The sequence below is a fragment of the Podarcis tiliguerta genome (assembly GCF_965153285.1).
Source record: "Podarcis tiliguerta genome assembly, chromosome: 2".
NCBI classification, from domain to species: Eukaryota; Metazoa; Chordata; class Lepidosauria; order Squamata; family Lacertidae; genus Podarcis; species Podarcis tiliguerta.
The window spans coordinates 88189055-88212496 of record NC_139535.1 but is presented as its reverse complement, the minus strand read 5'-3'; the positions used below and the strand labels follow the sequence as shown (position 1 = coordinate 88212496).

General features: G+C 45.2%; 1 protein-coding gene across 13 annotated transcripts in view; it reads left to right on the top strand.

The window, feature by feature from the left end:
- Positions 1 to 23442, top strand: part of ITGB4 (integrin subunit beta 4) — a 66460-nt gene that overhangs the window by 39599 nt on the left and 3419 nt on the right. For 3 of the 13 annotated variants that reach the window (XM_083429813.1, XM_083429814.1, XM_083429812.1), the window contains exons 20-40: positions 131 to 316; positions 965 to 1068; positions 1674 to 1732; positions 2031 to 2054; positions 2779 to 2927; positions 3309 to 3488; positions 4021 to 4169; positions 4332 to 4536; positions 6694 to 6854; positions 7241 to 7421; positions 9269 to 9406; positions 10083 to 10265; positions 10804 to 10935; positions 15153 to 15374; positions 17103 to 17270; positions 18194 to 18364; positions 19644 to 19793; positions 21041 to 21229; positions 21554 to 21709; positions 21964 to 22128; positions 22935 to 23051. In XM_083429813.1, the coding sequence (XP_083285939.1) occupies positions 131 to 316; positions 965 to 1068; positions 1674 to 1732; positions 2031 to 2054; positions 2779 to 2927; positions 3309 to 3488; positions 4021 to 4169; positions 4332 to 4536; positions 6694 to 6854; positions 7241 to 7421; positions 9269 to 9406; positions 10083 to 10265; positions 10804 to 10935; positions 15153 to 15374; positions 17103 to 17270; positions 18194 to 18364; positions 19644 to 19793; positions 21041 to 21229; positions 21554 to 21709; positions 21964 to 22128; positions 22935 to 23051 (3189 nt within the window). Of the gene's footprint in view, positions 1 to 130; positions 317 to 964; positions 1069 to 1673; positions 1733 to 2030; positions 2055 to 2778; positions 2928 to 3308; positions 3489 to 4020; positions 4170 to 4331; positions 4537 to 6693; positions 6855 to 7240; positions 7422 to 9268; positions 9407 to 10082; positions 10266 to 10803; positions 10936 to 15152; positions 15375 to 17102; positions 17271 to 18193; positions 18365 to 19038; positions 19159 to 19643; positions 19794 to 21040; positions 21230 to 21553; positions 21710 to 21963; positions 22129 to 22934; positions 23052 to 23442 lie in introns of all 13 variants that reach the window. The other 10 variants (XM_083429819.1, XM_083429808.1, XM_083429818.1 and 7 more) reach the window with 7 other exon arrangements.

The following is a 23442-nucleotide window of genomic DNA, read 5'->3' as shown; positions in this document are numbered from 1 at the left end:
AGGTAACAAGTTGTTTCTGCATTTGAAGTGAGGTCCTCTTATTCCGATTACTCTTGTCTATGGGAAAGATGTAAAGCTTGAACAGGGCAGTTGCTATTTCTATGTTCTAACTCCTCTTCTTTCTCCGAAGGCCGCACTGTTGGTTTCAAGGAGGACCACTACCTGCTCAGAAAAAGCCTCATGACCTCGGACCACCTAGACACTCCCATGGTTCGCAGCGGCAACCTGAAAGGCAGAGACACAGTTCACTGGAAGATCAACAACAATGTGCATAAGGAAGGCTTCTCTTCCTTAGCTCTCAATCCCAAGGACCTGAGTAAGTGCCCATTTTGCAAGGTGGAGAAGGAGCTAACTGGAGCCAAAGATGGGGGGGGGGGGAGTGGTCCCTCTGTCCTCTCAGAATCTGATCCTAAGCTGATTTGAACATGCACATTCCTCTCACATGAATGCATGTGGGAAATTACTTCTTAGAACACTTCCCCATGTCATAATTTCTCTCCAGTTAGGTAAGTTGTCTGTGTAGCTTGAAACCTTATCCCTGAGGGCTTGAAGCCTCTACCCTGCTGGCTTTCCACCTGAAAAGGGATTTGACACTGGAGCTTCTTCAAACAAGGGGCATTCCCTCACCCCTGGCTTTCGTTCTGAGATGATACAGCCATATAAGAGAACAGTATCATCATGAGCAACTGTGCTGATAATTTATCTGTTAGAGATCCCTAGGTCTCTCACGCAACTACAGTTGACTGATGGGAAGGAAACAGGATCACTATTAAATCAGATTATGTGTGCTTGACAGACATGTCCTAAATCAGATTCTAGCCTTTGATTTCAAAATTCAGCTAACAATAATAAAATGGCTCTACTGCTTCTGCCCACCCACCCCCATTGCTACATCTCATGTCTCCACATGCATGCTATTTGCTGGTAGTGTTTCTTGCTGATTGATTTGTTTCCTTGAATCCAGTTCCATATGGAGTGTCTCTGAGACTGGCCCGGCTCTTCACTCAAAACCTTGCAAAACCAGATAGCCGTGAGCATGAGCAACTGCAAAAGGATGTGGAGGAGAATGTAAGGAGCAGGAATAATGCTGCCTACTAGGTTTGCGGGTGGCGCTGTGGGTAAAAGCCTCAGCGCCTAGGGCTTGCCAATCGAAAGGTTGGCGGTTCGAATCCCCGCGGCGGGGTGCGCTCCCGTTGTTCGGTCCCAGCACCTGCCAAGCTAGCAGTTTGAAAGCACTCCCGGGTGCAAGTAGATAAATAGGGACCGCTTACTAGCGGGAAGGTAAACGGCGTTTCTGTGTGCGGCTCTGGCTTGCCAGAGCAGCGATGTCACGCTGGCCACGTGACCCGGAAGTGTCTCCAGACAGCGCTGGCCCCCGGCCTCTTGAGTGAGATGGGCGCACAACCCTAGAGTCTGTCAAGACTGGCCCGTATGGGCAGGGGTTCCTTTACCTTTACCTTTACTGGGTTTGCTACTGAGGAATGGGTGGGCAGGGGGAGTACAATCAAGCCAATGCAAGCTTCCTTTTCTTGGATTTGAGTTAAGAGACAGCATATGGTTGTTGTCTGCTCAACATAAGGAAATCAAGTGGAATTAACTAAACCCCTTAATCTGGACATTGGGCTGAACACCAGGAAATCTGAGTTAGTGACACTCTCTCTTCGTCTTCACAGCTCAATGAGGTTTACAGGGTTATCCCCGGTGCCCACAAATTTCAGCAGACAAAATTCAGGTGAGTTACTTTGGGAGGGGGCAACTGGCATGTAGAGAAACAGTGAGATCTCTTCCAGTGGGTGCTCCTTTTAAAGATGAGAATGGGTAAAACATGGCTGAACGTCTGGTGTGATTAAGTCTAGGGGGCATCCTTGAAAGAATATAGAGAATATAAAGTAGTAGGATTAGAACTCTTGTCCCAACAGCTTTCCCCAGGTCAGAGTATGTATGAAGCTTGAAAGGCCAAACCAAAAAAATCTATGTGTTTCTCCTTGGATTGTAACTAAAATTATGCATATTGTCTGTTTACTCTCCAGGCTGCAGCCAAATGCTGGGAAAAGGTAAGGAATTCGTTTCTTGCTTTCCATCTAGGTGTAGACGTTTGGATACTTTCCATTGCTGTGCTTATTCTGTGAGAGTTTTCACCCACCACTCAGGAACTGTGATGTCTTCTTACAACTGTATCATTAGCATCGTTGCTCTCTGCACTGCAGAGATCATCATCTTCTTTGCCAGTTAACTTCTCACTGCTTGTGGGATGGAAAGTAGATCGATGTTAGCCCTTCCTAAGCAGAACTAAGAGCTGCCCCTGCTGTGTGAGCAGAAATGGTCGTTCTATGGTCCCTTCCCATGCCTTCAGAGTTTTTGATTTGATGTCATGTTTGTATCTCAACAACAATGCTGAACTCAAAGCAGCTCACAATTATAATTTGTCTACCATGTTTCCCTGTGACGAACGCTGTAGCAGAGGAAGTGGATTCACTTACGCCAGGGAACTGTGACTGGCCAATAGTTTTTGCAGACCTGTGTTACCCCTTTAGTGTGGCAGTAGTGTTTATTCTATGGATATGCTGCAAGCACTCCCTATTTGAGTGGTGTGAATTAGCTTTCATCTGGCCCCATTGCTGTGGAAAGAGTCTTCACACTGGCACTTGTTCCAAATCAGTGGCTGAAAATCATTGTGTGTACGAGTATGTGAGCAGTGACTTCATATTGCTGATAGTCTAGGTAAACAGATCCTGATTTTCCTCTCCCCCCCCCCCCATCCCACCCTGCCTTCTTCAGACAGGACCACACAATCGTGGACACAGTGCTCCCTGCTCCCCGCTCAGCCAAGAATGAGATTGTGAAAGTAACAGAGAAGCATGTTGCACAAGAGGCTTTCAACGATCTGAAAGTGTCCCCTGGTTTCTACACTGTAATCTCTGACCAAGGTAGGTGAGGATGAATGCTACATTTTGTCCTAGTTCTCACCAAGGTTGTAAACCTCTGTCTGGACTTTATCCATGTCCTACAGCAGGTAGGGGCTCATAAGATGTTAAGCTCTTCTGTACAAAATATTCCCTCCACATAGAAGACCAGAAGATTCTACTCTAGCCTTCTCACTGACATATTGTGAAGGCATGTCGTTTATTTTTATTGAGGAGCAGTCAACAAGGTGGGATTCCACCTGCTGTCGGAACTAATGCCGCCTAGACACAGGTTTACGACCAGCTGATGGCTAGACCTCCAATGAAAGCCAAGAGTTGCATGCTTTTCTAAAGAACGCCTTCCCCTCTAAACATCCTTTTTTTGTGCTTCCATCCCAACCCAAGATGCTCACGGCATGGTAGAGTTTCAGGAAGGAGTGGAGCAGGTGGATGTCCGGGTTCCCCTCTTCATCAGGGAAGAAGATGATGATGAAAAACAGCTGCAAGTGGAGGCCACTGATGTCCCTGTGGGAACTGCAGAAATTGGGCGCCGGCTTGTCAACATCACCATTATTAAAGAGCAAGGTAAATGTGTCTGTAGGCCAATCAGGTAATGATGGCATATTCAACTCAGGCAACATTCTCAGAGAAGGTCTCTGGGCGGTCTGAAAACTCCGACAGGATTCCTGTAAAGCAGCAGTAAGCTAACTTCTCAGCCTCCAGATGTTTCTATACAACTCCCATCATCTCTAACCATTGGTTATGTTGTCTAGGACTGATAGGAGCTATAGTCCAACAACAACATCTGGGGGAGGCACAGGTTCTCCATACCTCTTGTACAGCCATATGTAGAGATAGACATCACTTTCTATGTCCTGCAGATAAACATGGTGACCTTTTGTGGATTGAATTTTAGATCTATATCACGGCAGTGCACTGACTACCTTTCTCGGTTCTACAGAGTATCCTTGGGTGGTTAATTGTTGTGTTGGAACTAGTTAGCCACCAAATGTTAGAAAATAAGTCAGGGTAATGTTGAAGTGTGGGTTTTGTTCTATGAGTTGTGGCACTTAGTAGACACGATATCACCATTACCACTGTCTCTGTATTCCTTTAGCAAACAGCATCATTCGCTTCCAGGAGCCAGCTTATTCATACAGCCGCTTTGACCAGGTGGCTAAGATCCCTGTACTTCGTGACATACTGGACAATGGGAAGTCTCAGATAACATACAGGACCCGGGATCTCACTGCCCAGGAAGGCAAAGTAAGCACAATAGAGCTGACTAATAGGGGGAGAGCCTTGATAGCCATGGTTATAGGAAGACCCTTTGACAGTTGTGCAGCCATTATATGATGCTAGAGATGTAGAATATATTTGTGTTGCATCAGTACACTGTTCAGCGAACTCTTTCTCTCTCTTCCCAAGGATTATGTTTTTGCGGAGGGTGATATAGTCTTCCAGCCTGGGGAAAAGCGGAAAGAGGTGCAGGTGAAATTGCTGGAGCTGACGGAGATAGACTCCCTTCTTCGCAATCAGCAGTTGAAACAGTTTGCGGTGGATCTCATCAACCCCAGGTTCGGTGCGAAGGTTGGCAAATACCCTCAAACCATTGTGACAATTGCTGATCCAGGTGAGCTTCATCAATTTCTGAGGGCAAGCACCTTTTTGATCTCTGTTTATCTGCCAGTTTGCTGTTCTATTTGGTATAAAAGCTTGAACCTGTCAGACAAACATCATTGCCAAGACTTCAGCAAAAAAGCAGGTGCATACCCGCATACTGAGCTGCCAGTGTAGTCCAGTGAGTAAACAAACAAACCCCTGTGTTGCAAAATATGAGTCAGCAATATCAAAAGCAACACGATGGCCAGAAACAATTACAATGTGAAAAACTTTATGGACTGATTCAAAACTTCAAAACTAGCAAACTGAAGTCTCTGAAAGTCTCTGAAAGTCCTTAAATGAATCCTGGTGCCAGACTTTACCCAGCGGAGTGCAAGCTGTGAAGCTTTGTATAATAAGCAAATGTCTGATTCTGATGTCCAACTCTGAACTCTGCTGAACAGTGTTTCCGGATAACAAGTAGTGTTTCATTGAATTCTTCATCAGCCAGTTAGTTCAACACTCGTGAGTAGAAAGAAATGTAATTTCTTCATTAACCAATCTTTTTCGAATAGATATAATATACCGCTGGGTAAAGTCTGGCACCGTGATTCATTTAAGGACTTTCAATGTAGTCCAGTGAACAGAGAGCACTGGAGTCCTGGGTTCAAGCCTCCCCTCTGCTGTGTTGCTGTACACTTCAGTGGGATATGCCTTACCATGGGTGGCCAATGATATATTTTTGAATGTTCTAGTTGTGCATGATGCATGTGCAACAAGGCAGTGAAGTCCAGCAACCCGATGTGTTTGGTCAGAGACTCAACACTGCTTGCTTGCAGGAATGAATTAGTCTTTAGGTGGTTGCTAATATTCTACTGCTTCTCTAACTTCTTCTACACTACTCTTCTCATCAAGTCCCCTAAGGAGAAATGTTCTATGAGGAAGTTTGGTAGTTTTGCCCCTTGGGTTAGTATTTCAGCTCTGATTTCCTAGTGCAATCTGTACTGGGGGAACTTCCCCATCAGATCAGGCAAGCAATGGCTCGTGTGATGTTCTAAGAATTAATGGCTGTAAACAGGGTAGCATCTTTTTAGACAAGGACAAAGGCAGACTTGTAAACGTCAATCTACCTGCAGAAATCAATTAAGCTCTGAAAATGCTGTGGTTGTGCTAATCCACATTAGGGGGTGAATTACATGTTGTTCTCTACCAGTCGTTCTGTGATTGCAAGCACTTCAGTTTGCCCAGTGGAACAATCTCCCCTCTTATCCACCTGCTGCTGTCCTAGGGGTCTCCTAACTCCCAGAGATGTTATGGGGGGAAGGAGCAGAGGGAGGAAAGGAGAGAAAGTCCCATCGCCTTAATAGGACTCATTGCTCTGGCTTCCACTAGTTTGCCTACTTAGCAGAATGTGGCTCTAAATTGTTGTCTGCATGCAAAAAGTTTCATTTATTTGCACTCATGATATACTCTGAAGGAGCAACCTCAGCTGCCTTGTAAAATAAGAATAAAATGCTAAATTTAGTCTGAAAGGCTACTGGTTTTTTTAAATCGCATAACTTCCACTTGGATACACTTAAGGTGATTTCAGAAGTACATCCTAATATGTTTATTGTTAGAGTGGCTTTCCCCCCTCTCCTCCTTCCACCCCACCCCAAAATTGCCAGGGGGGGGGCATCAGAAGAACCCCCAGAACATTGTGGGTGGGGAGAGGGGGGGGGATCATGTGCACAACACTGAATTCCTCTCTTCATCTCCTCTGTACTGTACACAACTATTAATAGGCAAGAGTGTTTCTATGAAAAGCAAACAGCAGCAAAGTGGTAAATATTTCACAAACCACAGAAAATAGTTAACAATGAGTTTGATCCAGATATAGATGTGTGGAACTCCACTCACACAACTGACTTTTCCAGACTTATTCTACATTAGCCCAAGGACTCTGTTAGCCGGTGATTGATTCCAGCTAGCTATTTTTGTCTAATGTTCTGTTCAAGTTTATATACTAGATGGGTTAGTTGGAGGCAGCCATGGTGGTATGAGTTGACAGAGTCACACACCTGTGGTACTTGAATCCACAACTTTTAAGGGATGCAATCAAGCGCCTTTACCATTCAGTCCACATGCCTCTCTCTTGGGACGTGGTTAAAGAGACAAACGAAGCCGTTCTGTTTTCTTTCTCCTGCAGAAGCTGTGGATGGCATAGCATCATCGAAACTCCTAGGCCAGCAACCGCAGCCTCCCAGAGGCATACTTGGAGCTCCCCTTAATCCAAATGCACAGGCACTAACCTCTAGAAAGATCCGATTCAACTGGTTGCCACCTCCTGGCAAACCTGCAGGGTACAAGGTATGGACCTGCCAAGCAATAAACCTAACTATTATGAATGTGGGGGTACAATCTTGGTTGGCACTTGCACTGAATTCAGGGCCTAGAGTGGCTTCCCTGCAGGTCTGTGTAGTCCTGCCCTCCTATGTCATGTCAGCCCAGCATTGACTGCTGCTGCTCTCCTTCTCATGATACATCACATCAAGCATAGCACTCTGGAGTCATTCAATATCTCCCAAGGTTTATGAAGATGTGGATGTTCTAAAATGGGGGGCAGTCATGAATTGCGTTCTGTGGATGTCATGTTTTAGAATGGGGACTTTCCTTAACTGATCACATGGTGGTTTGTTATTCTTGATGATGTAAGCAAGACTTTGAAAGCAAATGGGATTCTCTTTGGCCTCCAGGTGAAGTACTGGATCCAAGGGGACCCTGAGTCAGAAGCTCGCTTGCTTGATTCGAAGGTGCCATCAGCGGAGTTGACTAATCTGTATCCCTACTGTGATTACGAGATGCAGTCCTGTGCCTACAACGATATGGGCGAGGGGCTTTACTCCGAAGTGGTCCACTGCCGCACACTAGAGGACCGTAAGTAGGCATATTCCATGGCAGACAAGGAGGCAGGAATTCAACATCGCACTAAGGTGCTGTTGGGGCAAGCATTTCGGCTTGCCAGATGAGGCAAAGTGTTTTAAATGTGCTTTAAATTTGGTCTGCATACACAACATGCATCTAAAGCACATTTGAAACATCCCCTAAATCATCCTGGGACCTGTAGCTTGTTAAGGGTGCTGGGAATGTTAGCTCTGTGAGGGGTGAACTATAGCCACCAGAATTCTTGAAATGCAGTGCTTTTTTCCTGAAAAAAAAAATGTTTAGGGGGTACTCTCATTTTGACTCAAGAAAATCACCATTTTATAGTTCAAATTGGGGGGAAATAAATACAGTAAATGGACAAAAGTACAAAGATTCACAAAATGTTTAGGGCTATGTGTACCCCTGTGTACCTCCAGAGAAAAAGCACTGTTTAAATGTATGACGTGTACACAGCCCTGCTTTAAATCTATGATGTGAATGTGACCATAGAGCCTTGGGCAGTCTAGGCAAGACACTACACAACAAACGCTGTGTTTATAAGGAAAGGAAGCATGAAAATAAGAGGAATATTCAACATATCAAAGTAATTCTGCGTTTCAACTTCATTCTGAGCTCTCTGGTCCCTGATGCTAAGGGTAACATTGATGAATGAATACTAAGAAACAGGTTCAGTAAGAAAGACTGAGACTGCAATCCTGTGCACATGTACCTTTCTCTCATTGAATTCAATGGAACTTGCTTCTGAGTAGACATATATAGAATTGCACTGTTGGTGATATAAAGTCTCATTGCTGCGCTTTAGATCAATGTTACCCTAGAAGCATAGAAAAAGGACCTTGGCAATCATCTAATCTGAGCTGTCGCTCAGTATAGAATCTACAGGGCTGGATGAGGATGCAGCATCCCTGGCAGATGGCCACCTGGAGATAGCTCAGTCTGTAGAGCATGAGACTCTTTATCTCAGGGTTGTGGGTTTGAGCCCCATGTTGGGCAAAAGATTTCTGCATTGCAGGGGGTTGGACTAGGTGGCTCTCATGGTCCCTTCCAACTCTACAATTCTGTGAATCTATGAAATACTGCTAAATAAAGCAGGCTTGTTGCTCTAGAGGGCAGGAGTAGAATGAATAGGTGAAGATTACAAGAAAACAGATTTTGGCTAAACCAGAGGTTGTCAACCGTTTTCGCTTGTGGAATTTTGAGAGAGTGCCCTGACTGTCAGTCACAAAATGTCTGTTGTGAAGGTATGGCATGGCACATCAAAAAGAACAAAAAAGGGGACAGGATCCCAAAATAGTGCAGGCATGCCACTTCTTAGTCCCGCATCAATGGGAGAGAGGCACCTACACCAGCCACTCACTGATAGAGAGAAGCTCTTTGTACCTCCCCTCTGATGAGAACAGAAGGGAGGGTGGATGTCCAATCCTGGCATCCAATGAAATGTGGGCATGTTCAAGGGGGCGTGTTCAACTCAGGAGAGACCAACCCCGTGGAAACTAAGCAGGAAGAGCACAGTTTCTTGATCACTGTGGATTTATGAGGACATATTTGCTAAGACCTTTCATGGGCACCAGAGGAGATACTGTTGGATACAGTGATGACTACAGACACCATGTTGGTGATCCCTGGGTTAACACCAGGAGAATGGTAAGAGTGGTTCAACAGTGGACTAGACTACCTAGGAAGCGATAGATTTTATGGGATTTGTTTTAAAATAACTGTCCGTGGTTTAATTTGAGGTGTTACCAGCCTCATCCGCTGGGGCTGTTGTTCACATTCCATTAACTGCATTAAGTGCATCCAACTGCTCCCATGTTCTTGCCTTTCTTTCAACTTCACAGTTCCTAGTGAGCCTGGGCGCTTGGCTTTCAATGTAGTCTCTTCCACTGTGACACAGCTGAGCTGGGCCGAGCCTGCCGAGACTAACGGAGTTATCACAGCCTACGAAGTCAGCTATGGACTTGTCAACGAGGTCAACAGTAAGCGTGGATTCTGTTTGCTACCCTTATCATGCTGCTATCTTGCAAGCTGTTATTCCGGGCTGAACTAGTCAGCATCTTTTGGGCAATTATTCAGTTGTGTGCATTTAGAGAATGCCAACGGAGTCTGCCATTGTCGAATCTCACAGTGGTAGAGCTGCAGACAAACCTCAAATCATGGAAGCAAAACATAGATCTACTCCCCAGCCCCATTTTATCCTCACAACACACCCCTGGGAGGTTGGCCCAAAATCATCCAGTGAGCTTCATAGCAAAGTGGGGATACGCTCATAGGAGGAGCACTACTGGATCAAAACAAAGACCCATCTAGTCCAGCATTCTGTTCTCAAAGTGGCTAACTAGATGCCTATGAGAAGCTCCTAAGCAGGACATGACTGCAGTAGTAGCAGTCTTCCCACTTGTGATTCCTGGATGCTAGTAAACCTTGAATAATTCAAGCCACCTGCATGCACTCTATGGCATTAAAATCTCCCTTTGTTTTGAGTTTTGCCCTCAAAAATATTACAACGCTCTTTTTCAATGGGGTCAGCATAAGGCTGGGATATCATTGGAAAGGCATACTGTCTTTAGCATAAATCAAAGATGGTCAATATGGAACGAGGCAAAAACAGCAATTGAATGGGGAAAGGTATTTACATATACATTCTGTTTACAGGACCTGTTGGGCCCGTAAAGAAAGTCATGGTGGAGGGTGCCAAGAAGCGAATGGTTCTGATTGAAAACTTAAGGGAATCGCAGCCCTATCGCTACACAGTGAAGGCCAAAAATGGAGCTGGATGGGGTCCTGAACGAGAAGCTACTATTAACTTGGCCACACAACCCAAGCGCCCTATGTCCAGTGAGTTATATAGCCAAGCTTGTGCCGTGCAGATCTTGTTTCTCACTTGGAATGATTCTCATTTATTCTGCATGCTTGATATGTCCACCATAGAATCTGCATTTCAACTGGGTGTGTGTTGCATGATATATTTTGTTCCTGGGGGGAGCATGTCCCATAGAATGTAGTTGCACAGGTGTCATGGACACCTTTTGACTGTTGATCATGATGACATTTGGTAACGAGTATCAAACTATTTATGAACTTTTTTAAGTGTGTGCATTAATTAGCAGCTGTCTTATCCTGTCATGCAACCCTAGTGCTGGTACACACATCCCTTTTTTAAATGAACACCAACGAGCTACGTAGTTGGCTGTTATCCATCCATCCTTCTCCTCTACCACAATGAAACTATCCCCTGTCACTCAATCTGAAATATCACAGGAACTAGATTGAAGCTTCTGCTGCTGTCACTTTAAAAATAAAATGTGTTTGGGGTACGTTAGTTTAAAATGTATAGAAAGCCCTTAGTATACGAATACTTTCTGTTTTCTTGCAGTTCCCATCATCCCTGATGTGCCAATAATTGATGCTGAAGGAGGAGAGGACTATGATAGCTACCTGATGTACAGCGCAGATGTCATGCGCTCACCAGCTGGTAGCAAACACCCCAGCGTCTCAGATGATTCTGGTACAGTGCATTGCTGAAGTTTGCAAAAATGTTTTGTTTTGTTTCTTGGAGCCTTAGATTTCTGGAGAATGTAAAACCAAAAACATATTACCAAGCAATTTCTAGCCACAAGTCAAATAGCTTTTCTTATTTCAAGGCAGAGAAACCCCTACTTGTGGAAACTTAAGGTGTGCTTTACATCTTCTGCTTCTAACACATTTGGATTCACTAGGGACTTGTATTGAAGTGCATCCCATGGCATCTGTGAATGCAATACAGCGGCTTCTGTAGACTGTAGCACTTAAGGGAATGCTGTGATGAGTACCATCCGCTGCCATGTGGCTTAGTTAAGTGCAGAGCCTAGATGCACTCGCAGAACTTTATGACAATCAAGTATTAGGCCATGTGACTGTGTTGCAAGCAAATAACAGGACTGATTAAGATGTGCCGTTAGCGCACCTCTGCCGAGGAGCACGTTCTGTACAATAAACTCAGAAGGCTCAATGTGAGGCTCAAGGCTCACAAGGAGGGACAAAAAACAGGTCCTGTGGGAGAGCTACTATCTACCTTTCTGACCTGAAATATGGGGCACTGGTTAACAGAGTCTGTCTTCCAAACTCCATAAAGAAATATGTGCAATGTTTCAGCTGCAATTCACATTTACGTATAAAAATTCCACCCCTTCCCCACCTTTAGCACTGTTGCTCCCATCAAATGTATGAGAAAATGTTATCACGAGAGGAAAATGTTTAAAGTTGCTACTGTCCAGGTGGAGAACAGCTGGCAGGCTACAGGCCATCAAAGAATCTGACACACTTAAGTCCATTGAATTAATGGGCTGACATATGCTTCTTCTTTTTTTTGAAATAATTTTTATTAACAGGCCAATCACATCACATTGTTCAAATCACATTAATTCCAGATTATACAGCCAAATGTTAAATTTTTTGGGGGTACCCATATATCAAGCTCCGCACGAGTCCAAAATTCCAGATGACTCCAGACATCACTTATTTGCTGCTTTTGTTCGACAGTTCCATCCAGTTCGATTCGGATAGACGTTTATTACCTTCTTTCTCTTCTTGTTGTTATCATTTATTCCTTTCTTTGCGATCTCTGATAATTTTCACAAACAGATTGAAAAATTTGGCGTCTCTGTGTGGGTTTTGTGGTCTTCCAAACTCATATTATTCAGGAACAGCCTCTGTTAAATACTTCCATAAACAAAGTTAATCTTCGGTCTGTCCATTATTATTCCTCAGGCTGGCCCAATAAATCAAGTAAATTAGGGGGCTCTGTCAGGTCAAACTTGCATTCCAACATTCCTTCTCTTTCGCGCAGTCCTGACTCTCCTCCCCCTAATCTTCTTCTCTGACTGGCCTGTCTTGGCGAGACGCCATTTTTTTTTTTAACTGCGTCATAGAAATTTTCCTCCTTCTCACCATTCGATCTTCTCTTGTTGTATTATATTTCCTCCCACACAGTCTTAAAGTTCTGTTTATGATTATTAAAACGCGACGATCTTATTTCTTTCTGGGGTGGAGGGTATTATTGTCACATCATGCAAGGGAAATAGAAAGAGTTTTTTCCTCCACCCCCCCTTCGTCCCAGCCATACATTCTCATAGTGGTAGTTCATCAAAAGATTTACTTATCCATCCGTCACTCCCGGTCACAGAGATCCATTAATCAGCAGTCTTATCGTCAAGCTTCACTTGATATATGTGCTTCAGCCTTCCTTCCAATCCTATTATTTCCAATTATTTCCAATTATAATTCCAAGCTGAAGCAACCAGCACGCGCTGATTGGAATCGGCGTCGGGAAGATCTGACTCCACCGAGGGCTTGTGCCAAGTGTTCAGCACCCCCATCTCTTGGATCGGGGGGTGCATTGTGAACACCGCTGGCAGGGCAGCCCCCCCCATCCCCTTGGGGGGGCAGGAAGGCTGCCTACTTCCCATAGCAGCCCCTTAATACCTCGTATGGGTCAGAGAGATGTTATTGTCAGCCATCTTCCAACGCGCCACCTAGTGGCCCCCCGACATATGCTTCTAAGTTTGTGTTGGACTATGTGCATAGCATGTGATGCCCAGAACTACTGTATTACCGCCAGGAATTAGAGGCAGCAAGCATCTGAATATCAGTCACTGCAGGGTGGGTGCCGGCAGGGCGATTCTGTACTTATGTTTTGTATGAAGGCTTATGTAGGCATCTGGTTGGCTACTGTGTGAGATGGGATGCAGGACTAGATAGGCCTTTGGTCAGATCCAGCAGGGATCTTCTTTTGTTGTTATGAATGGTAACTGTATTCAATAATATATAATGAACCAGAGAGCTATAACCTGTTAGTTATAATCTGAATTTTAAGGAAGCTTTCTTAAAACCGAGGGCAATCACAGCAACTCTATTGGAACAGCTTTGCCTTTCATTTCACTGCAATGAAGGACATGCACACAAATTTGAGTGCATGTGGATCTCTGGTTCAAGGCTTCTATTCCTGCTGCTCTTTAAATTGGCCAAAGCTTCTTGTTGACACCAGCTGCAGTTACTTCTCTGAAACCATTCACCTTTGAGTTTGCTGCGTTATCATTTCCTTTTCCTTAGTAAACAATGCTTTCAGAAGCTGAGGATGTTACAGTGAAAAACCCACCAATATTGCCCATCATAACTGCAAAATACTTGCTTTTTTCCGCAAAGATTAGGCTATATAAATAAAAACAGAAGTGACAGCTACTTTTGGAGTCTTGAAAGCCTTATGTACTTGGCTAGATGGTTGATTTTTACAAAGAAAGTTTCTGGATCTAACTTTTTGCTGCACTTTCTGGTCTTGAAGCCTTGTCCCTTAATTCTAGACAAGTAGGGGGTGGGGAGAGGTGGCTGTAGCTATGCAGTGCTTCACATGCTCAGATGCCATCTATTTAAAATTGCATTTATTTATTTTAAAACATTTTTATACTGCTTTATATATAAATTGTCCGAAGCCAGTGTACAACCGTAAAACATAACAACAACTGAAAGAACATTGTTAAGATAGTCATATTAAAACTGTAAGCTGTAGCATGTACAATTAATACCAAGTATCAGGAAACACTGGATAAGTTTCTAACATTCATTGCAAACACAGGTGGCACATGCTGTGTTCTGTAAAGGAGGTTGTTCCTGCTCCTGTAGTCAAGGCTTTTTTTACTGTTGGTTTGGGGATGGATTTCCAAAGGCTGTGGTACTGAACTCAGTGGGACTTGCTTTATAAAAAGGAAACATGCATAGGATATTGGCGTTCTGTACAAACAGGTAGTGCCCCAGGTGTGGGCTGCTTAAATGGGCAAGGGGCAGATCCGAGGGAAGCCTACCTGCTCTGTCGGCTCCGCCCCTGGCGCAGCCCAAGTCCCCAATCTGCATCCCCATTAGCCAAAGCTGGGTACAGGCTAGGATCCAGCTCCTGATAGGAGAAGAGGACTTAAACCCCCACCACTTATAAGGAAGGGCATCACTGTTCCAGTTCTCTTGTTGGGGCCCCAGTGAAGTTTCTGCTGTCCTTCAACGCTGCCACACCAAGAGGGGTAAGCGGTCTGGAATGAAAGGGGAGGAAGCAGAGGGAGGCCACCCCTTTTATCTTTTGTGTGACAGCCCCCTTAGCTACTGTTTTGAAAGAGTATGTGTGTGTGTGCGCGTGCGCGCCGGTGAGCAACATAACGTATTTTTCGCTCTATAAGACGCACCAGACCACAAGACACACCTAGTTTTTGGAGGAGGAAAACAAGAAAAAAAATATTCTGAATCCCAGAAGCCAGAACAGCAAGAGGGATCACTGGCAGCGAAAGCAGCAATCCCTCTTGCTGTTCTGGCTTCTGGGATAGCTGCACAGACTGCATTCGCTCCATAAGACGCACACACATTTCCCCTTACTTTTTAGGAGAGAAAAAGTGAGTCTTATAGAGCAAAAAAATACGGTAATTTGACTAAACTTGGGAGAGTGGGGCTTGTGGATTTCACTAAGAAACTTAACCTCCATATTCTGAGCACTAGTTTTGTTGGCACGGTACATGAGTGAGGCAGGCCACTTACCTGCCTGGCAAGGCAAATGCTGCTGTTGATGAGCTCTGTGCTGTCCCCGTAATTCAGTGCTAGGACTAGGTGAATAACGAAGGGCTGCAGCGGGTAGCTTGCAGGCGGCGGGCTGCCTGCTTTGATTGCGCCCTTCTGATTATGCCAACGCAAGTGCTTGACTTGTTCCAAAAGGCTCTCGGTGGAAATATGTGCAGCTGCTAGGGGAGGAGCTGGACCTTCGACGCGTCGCCTGGAGGCTCCCAGCAGAATTGATCCCTCGTTACTCGGACAGCAGCTGCTTTTCCTCGGACACAGAGGGTCTCCTCCATGAGGATAGCACCCCCTCTGAGCTAGTGGACAGTGATGCAGCCAGCCGCAGTCTACCAAGGAGTGGGACTCCCCTGCCCCAACCAGGTGAAGGACGACTGCCTTCTTCCCTCCCTGCCAGTAACTGTTGTGTCTCGTCCTCCTCCCAAGGGCCTAGAACCAGATTTTAGCCTTCCCATCGCTACAGTAGATACATGTTGGTGTTGGTGCTGGAGTAATATATTTGGCCACCTGTAACAGAGTCTGCTTGCATAATGTTGTTGTGATCTGTCTGTGTATAGTATGCATTGTGCAGTGCCAAGGTCGTCACCTACCTTAGGTATGAACTGCGAAAGTGCTAAGAGGCTGCACCCGCAAATGGCATGGATCCTTTCAACCAGTGCTATTTTTCTAGAAAAAGAGGTGTCAGAACTGACCATGAACACCTCCCTCGTTCTCTTAGAATGGCAGTGGTGCCTGCCTGAGAGGTGTTGGAACTGAGTTCCAGTGAGTTCTGGCGGAAAAAAGCCCTGCATTCCGTATAGCAGATTTTTAAAAACCGTGTTGTCTACAGCCACCCTCTGAAAGAACTTGTGGAATTATTAGCAGTGGTACTTTGTGAGTTTACCCGCTTTCAACCCAATGACTAAATGGGAAAGGTTTTCCACAGAGAAACCCAATTATGGAAAGCAGAACTGTCTTTGTTGTTCAAAAAAGTTATTTTAATGCTAAGTAACATTCTGTTGAATTTGACCAATCTTCTCACTAACTCCTCAGGGTAAGAATCAGTTTCTAACAGGAATTATTCTAACAGGAATTATTTCATTGTTTTGAACAGGGCCACTGGGTGTACCCAGAAACTTACTAGTCAGTATAAGGCAACAGCTTCTCCTAGTTTCGTGGGGGTATTTCAGCATCCCCTAATTTAATTTAATTTTTAAATTTTCCTCTAAAACAGACAAAGGTCCATGTAGGGGATTGTACTGTGTAGTCAATCACCTTGAGTTTAATGCATTCCAATGGTCGTTCAGAAATTCTGTTAACTCCTATAGCCATTTGGAAGGAGCCAATGCTTTCTAGTTTTCATTATCTACCATTCATTTTAATAAATGTCTCTATCTAGTCTTGCATTCTGCTTCTGATGGCAGCCAGCCAGATACCACTGAAGAGCTCACAAGCAGGGCACAAGGGTGATGACCACCCCCAGTTGTTTATCCCACAGGTACAAGGCCTCTGTATCCAGAGGCTCCATTTAGCTGTTATGACTGATAGCTGTTAGGTATATTTGCCTTACATGAACTTATCATATTAATGTCATCATGTTTCTAACCAGCTGCTTGTGGTCATGTCTCGTCTTTTACCAAGGGTCTGAAACCAGGTTTTAACCTGTGGTTGGTTGGTTGTAAAATGGATTTAAATCATGCTAATAGTTTCGTTTGCAGGGTTTCCCATGCAAAGTCAATTCAGTACTAAAATATATGGCGTCACTTCCTTACTCAAGCATCCCCTTTTCTGATTTTAATTACCTGCTGGGGAAGTCTGTTTAGTTCTTAACAACATCTTGACATGGCTGACTACTGGAGCTTCCTTTGGCACTGTAGTTTTAAGTGATGCGGTGGGGCGGTTGTTGCATTTTTGCTTTTCATGAGGCTGACAATAGTTGACGTGAAGCCGCAAAATGACTTGCAGCTAAAGATTGGAATAAAGCCCAGGCACTGGGAATGTTCTGACAGATCTTCCGTACACGGTCTCTGTTCGGCTTAATTAGCTTGGTATACATACCCACAGATATTGATCATGAACGTTGTTAACTTTAGTGAATGGAATCTTTTCCAGAACACATGAATGGCCGAATGGATTTTGCCCTCCCTGGCAGTGTTGGAAGCCTGACCCGGAATGTGACAACAAGTTACAACCATCTAAGTCCACACATATACCACGAGAGAAGGACAATCGGAAGCTCATCTCAGACAAGGGAGTATGCCACAGTGGTGTCTGGGCAAGGTGAGTGTTGGGCTGAACATCATCCCATAACCAGTTAATCTACTTGTGATATGAAGTTCCCTCCTGTCCTGTAGCAAACTGGTTAATGAGGAAACTTTGGCTGTGTACACATTACTGTTTACTCTGGCTCCAGTCTGCTCCCATTCCTGGTGTCTGAAGCTGAATATACACATGGCATTAGCTGCAATCCATATGCATCCTGTCGTTTATTGAGAAATGCTCCCTATTCGGTGCACTTTCCCTCAAACCAGCTTCCATCTGATTTGAAAATGCAAGCCATGGTTAAGCTGAGATGCGTACAGTGCAGACAGATTTGCACACGTGCAGATAACAACACATGTCTAGACGACAACTTCATCGAATAGGAGTTACGGGGGTTGCATGGCCAGGGAAACAAATCAAGCAATGCACATCTGGTGAAGACATCCCCACCCCATCGCTGGTGACTTCTCTGTGTTTTAAGCCACTGATGTGTACATAGCCTTTGACAAGTTTCAAGGTTTTCGTATCAACATCCACAAGATTGATTGTCACCTGGACATCATGGTGTGTGAAAAGCACACTACAAAACCTATGTCTCTCTGTCTCTTCTGCCTGGGCATAGTGGTGGTTCAGGACTTATCCCAAGGTGCTAGCATCACAAGAGAAAGGTTGTCCTTGTTTCTCTCCCCCTCCCCCCCCCATTTCTTACGCTGAGGAGTTTTCTCAAATTTCCTGTGCTTCCTCTCTCCCTTACTTGGTGGGCTTGCTATCTGCGACTTTGTCTGTAGCCTCCATGGCTACCTTCTGACTTGAAAGATCCCAAGTGCTAGTTCAGCAGTGGGATATTTCCTCTGGCTCTGCGCCTGACACTGGTGCTGCAATCCCCTTTGGTGTCTTCAATGGTGCTTGTTTCTTTCTCTCTGTTTTGCCCTATCTTGTAGACCAGTCCAGGAAGATATTCCCTCCCATACATGAAGATGCTGGGAGGATGGTCCTGATGCCTCAGGATGAGGGCTTCAGGAGGGCAAAGGTGAAGGGTTACTATGGCGATAGTGATGCTCGGGATTCTATAGTCATGGCTGACGGGCCCTCTTGGATTTCCAAATACCTAGGTATCGCGAATGACATAGCATGGCTCATTGTCTTCCTGGTTGTTTTCCCTACCTGAAGTGACTCATCCTATAACCAGCTAATCTATCCATGTTATGAAATTTCCTCCAGTCTTCCACCAGCTTTGTGTGCATGTGTGTGCATGCAGCAATTCACTGTGCTCCCCACACCCAAACCTTCATGCTTCTTCACCATGACAACTTCCATTGGCAGCCTGCAGCACTTCAGTGACTACAGCTATCCAAGCTGAGTAACACACGTGACTTTGTGTGGCTTCCGCAGCAGCACTCTGTGTTTTTCACCCTTGGCAAAGCTATTGTTTTATGTCTGTGTCTGTATCCACAGGCCTTAAATTGAGAAGCTGCAGGAAGAACAGTGCAAAATGTCCCTCTTGAAATTTACTCTCGTAGATCAAGGTTCAAGTTTAATTGGATGGCACAACTCTGGATCAGGCTCAGCAAACCCTTGAGATACCCTGAAAACCTTCTTTTTTCACCATAAAAAAGATGCCCTGGTGACATCTGAAGGTTGCCACCAGTTGCTTAGTTAACCGTCTCTGCAGCATTTGCTCATAATTCTTTCGTTGGGCTAGATAAGGGATTCAGGGCATCATCAAGTCATCCCTGCCATGCCCAAGCCTTTGTGTTGATAGCACTGATTTTGTTTCTCTGTGCAGGCATGTCAGGGCAAGGCACACAGCCCAGGGTACATTATGCTGTCCCCCAGAAGGCCAGGGGCCGCACTCACTCCGAAGATGTCCGTGAGGCACTGAGCAACCTGGACACAGTGCTTCAGGGTGAGTGAGCTTAACCTGGCCTCTGCACGGGACCTTGCTGTGCCTGGGGGAATCCAGGTTTGGGGGGCAGGAGAAAATCAGATCTCCTTCCCTCTTTTTTCTGCTTAATTAATTCAACTTCATTCTTTGACAGAGGGGCCTAAAGCAGCAGCTTCCCCCTCCCCACAAAAATAAGAATCTTGGGAACTGTGATTTGTTAAGGGTGCTGGAAATTTTAGTTCTATATGGTGTAAACTACAATTATTTGAAGGGGAAAGTGCTTCAAATAGATGGTGTGTACACAGCCTTGTTCTTCCACTCAGCTAGCTGCTTTACCTCAGCATCTGAAGTCCTTCTAGCCAGATTCTCAATAGGCCTGACTACTAGCCCTTTATTTGATGAGGGGACATTCTGCTTGTTCTCCTGAGACACATAAGGAGCTTTCCCCATTTGTGGGCAAGGCCTTTCCCTGCCTTCAGATCCAAACCTGTGATTTTCTGCCTCAGATTCCAGGATGCAGCTAGGTGTTCCTGACACGCCTACACGCTTAGTCTTCTCTGCCCTGGGGCCTACCTCCCTGAAGGTCAGCTGGCAGGAGCCACAATGCGATAAAGAAGTGCAAGGATACAGCGTACAGTACCAGCTCCTCAACGGAGGTCAGTGAAGGCCCCTCTGCTGATCATGCAGGGCTGAGGGGTGTGTGTGTGTGTGTGTGTGTGTGTGTGTGTGTGTGTGTTTCATTCATAAGATCATATTATCAGGTGACCAGTGCACAGAGTGTACCTTGGAATTAAAAATCAGAAAGATGTTATTCCCTGCTCAGTGTGAAGAAACAACACACCATTTTCATGCTCCTAGTTTTTTGGCTACAGCCTTCCCCAACTGGCGCCCTCCAAATGTTTTAGGACTACAACTCCCATCCTCCTTGACCACTTGCCATGCTGGCTGGGGCTGATGGGAGTTGTAGTCAACAACACCGCTTAGTGTTATTTCTGCCCAGCAAAGAGCACTCAGCTGTATACAGTGGTACCTCGAGTTGCATACACTTCAGGTTACATACGCTTCAGGTTACAGACTCCGCTAACCTAGAAATATTACCTCGGGTTAAGAACTTTGCTTCAGGATGAGAACAGAAATCGTACTCTGGCGGCAGCGAGAGGCCCCATTAGCTAAAGTGGTGCTTCAGGTTAAGAACAGTTTCAGGTTAAGAACAGACCTTCGGAACGAATTAAGTTCTTAACCCGAGGTACCAGTGTGTGTGTGTGTGTGTGTGTGTGTGTGTGTAAAAATATGATATCCAATAACCCATTGACAGGACATGCAGTTTAAGAGCCCATCCTGATTTTTTTGTCCTGTGGATGTGCTGCAAGAGCAGTTTGATGTCCCTTTTTGCCTTAGCTACAGGGAGCCTCTTCCGCAGCCCGGGCTACCTCTCATCTTCATGGTCTTCCCTACACCAGAAAAATTAATGCCTTCTAACAGATCACTCAAAATCTATTATGAGGCATTTGCTTGGCTGGAACAAGGGACAGCATGTAGATTCTGCCTCTGATGAAGAACATTCAGTTCAAAATAAACAGGGCACTTTTGATTCCCAGGCAAAAAAACTGGCAGCACCCATGGCTTTTATTTTTCCATGATGTCATACAGATGAATGGACAGCCCTTCAACAGAGCAGACATGTGTGCATTCATCCTGTACAAAGAACTTTACGTGGGAGGACTCTCACAATTTTCTACACTGAAGTTGCACGCATGGAGTGCATCTTCTGGGTAGCAGCCCTCATTAGTGTGACCTCAAAGAGCCTGCCTTTCCCGCAGTAGTTATCAGTTTGCCAGTGAAAACTGCAGGTTTTGGCACAGCAGATTGTGATAAGTGACAGTGGTGTCTTCCTGTTCCCTAGGAGAGATCCAGAGACTTACTATTCCCAACCCTCACCAGAACTCCGTAGTGGTGGATGACCTACTGCCCAACCACTCCTATGTCTTCAAAGTGAAGGCGCAAAGTGATGAAGGATGGGGTCCAGAGAGAGAAGGCGTGATAACTATTGAGTCACAAGTGGACCCGCGCAGCCCTCTGAGTCCTGTTCCAGGTAATGTGGCCTTCATGGTTTACTAACCAGGATGAAATGAGCTCACTCAGCTATTATGAGTTGCCGGTATGCAAAACTGCCCCTACAGAAATTTTGGTTTTCTTTGACATTGGTTTTGAGCTAAGAAGAATTGTACTTATCATGGGAACTATGCATTATGGTCCTTCACTTTCCAAAAAAGTTAAGGTGTGGTGAGGTTTAGTTTTTTTTTAATTGGGGACATAAATCAAATGTAAGATTGCACATGTGTCAGTCTTTGCCTGCTCGTCCGCTTTGCTTTCTTCCGTGGGACGGTGACCATTTTTTTTGTTCTTGCGGTTGTAGGATCACCGTTCACTCTGAGCACTCCCAGTGCCCCGGGGCCTCTGGTGTTCACGGCCCTGAGTCCAGACTCTCTTCAGCTGAGCTGGGACAGACCCCGCCAACCCAATGGGTTAATTCTGGGCTATATGGTCACCTGTGAGATGCTGCATGGTGGAGGTATGTGAAAGTTCTGATGGGGGGGGGGGAATGCAGTTCAGTTGTGGAACTCCCACTGCATTTCCTGACTCACAGAAGAGGGCAGCCCCTACCAGGCTCTGTATGTGCATCAGACGTCTGCAGGGGCACAGGGGCTACTGAATTAAGGCTACCGGCATGACAAAGGAGCAGATAAGGTAGATAGGTGCCTCTGATAGGAACTTTTATTACTTATTCTCTAGGTTCTACCTGTTCTTCTTGTTTCTGATCCACAGGGGAACCCAGGAATATCTACGTGGAGGGAGACAACCTAGAGACCACGCTGACAGTACCTTACTTGAGTGAAAATGTTCCATATAAGTTTAAAGTCCAAGCAAAGACCACACAAGGCTTTGGGCCTGAAAGGGAAGGAATTATCACTATTGAATCTCAAGATGCAGGTACGCACCCCCACCCCCACCCCGGAGACAGTAATAACTTAGGTATAATTGGGCTCTTCGGGGGAGGAAGGACAGGATAGAATTTAAAAAAAACAATGTTAAATAAATAATAATCAGTTTGTGCCACATCTGAGCATGGAGAGACTGGTGCAGTCATGAAAATGAATGGCTAGGAAAGAGCATTCCTGCACATAGGCCATGCTGATCAGAGCATTGGAGGTTCTGCTGAGGCCCCTTATTGCACAGCAAACAGCTCAAGGGAAGAAACAGGAGAGATAAACATGATGATGTGGCTCCTGTGTGTCTGTGTGTGTTGTGCAGTGTGATGTGCCAATGTGGGGTAATGGTTAGTGTGTCAGACTAGCACCTGGGGGGACGGCGAGTTTAAATCCCTACTTAGCTGTGAACCTCACTGGGTAACCTTGGACCAAACAATGTCTGTTAGCCTAACTTCTACCTCACCAGGTTAATATGTGGATAAATTCAGGGTCTTTGGGAGTACCATGTATCTTGAGCTCCTGAGGGGGAAAGGTTGGGATATAACTCTACAAACCAAAAGGTATTTGTGTAGGATGAGGTAAATTTTAAAATGCTTGCAATACCAGAGCTGTCATCTCACCTGTCACCTGAATACCCCAGTGTGAACATAAGCAGCCTTATAATTTCCTTTCTGGTTTGGTCAAGGAGGTGGTGCGTATGTGTCAGGCTCTCTGGTGCCTTGTATTTAAATTAAAAGGTACAAAAAAATTCCTCTTACTAAGCAGACCCTGAAATACAAGTAAACTAATATACCCTTTTTGGTTCAGGGGCCTTTTCTCAGTTTGGAACACAGCAATTCACCAGAGAGGAGGTCTACAATCTCCCCACAGAATACAGGACCCAAACCAGCATCACTCACTCCCCACTGGATCCTTTATACGCAGGTAAGAAAGAAGCACTGTGGGAATAGGGGCTGGGTTTGGAGCTCAACAAGTTCTGTGGGGTAACATAAATGGGCAGCAATCCAGGATCCATTCTAGAGCAGGCAAAACATGCGTTGGAAGTGGTCGTAGCTCAGTGGCTTGGCATGGAGGAAGTCCCTCGTTCAATCTCTGGCATCTCCAGGTGTGGAGCATGTTGTAGAGAATCCACTCCTGCCAGTCATCTGTGCACAGTACAGGAATAGCTCTGTCTATATTTAAGCCCTATAGAAACACCTAGTTTGTCTTAGTTCATGTGAATGCAGCTAGGACTACCTTCTCAGTACAAAAGAGGCCAAAAAGGATGCCTGTCTGAAATTAACCACATTTAAATCTCATTCCATTCTGACATCAA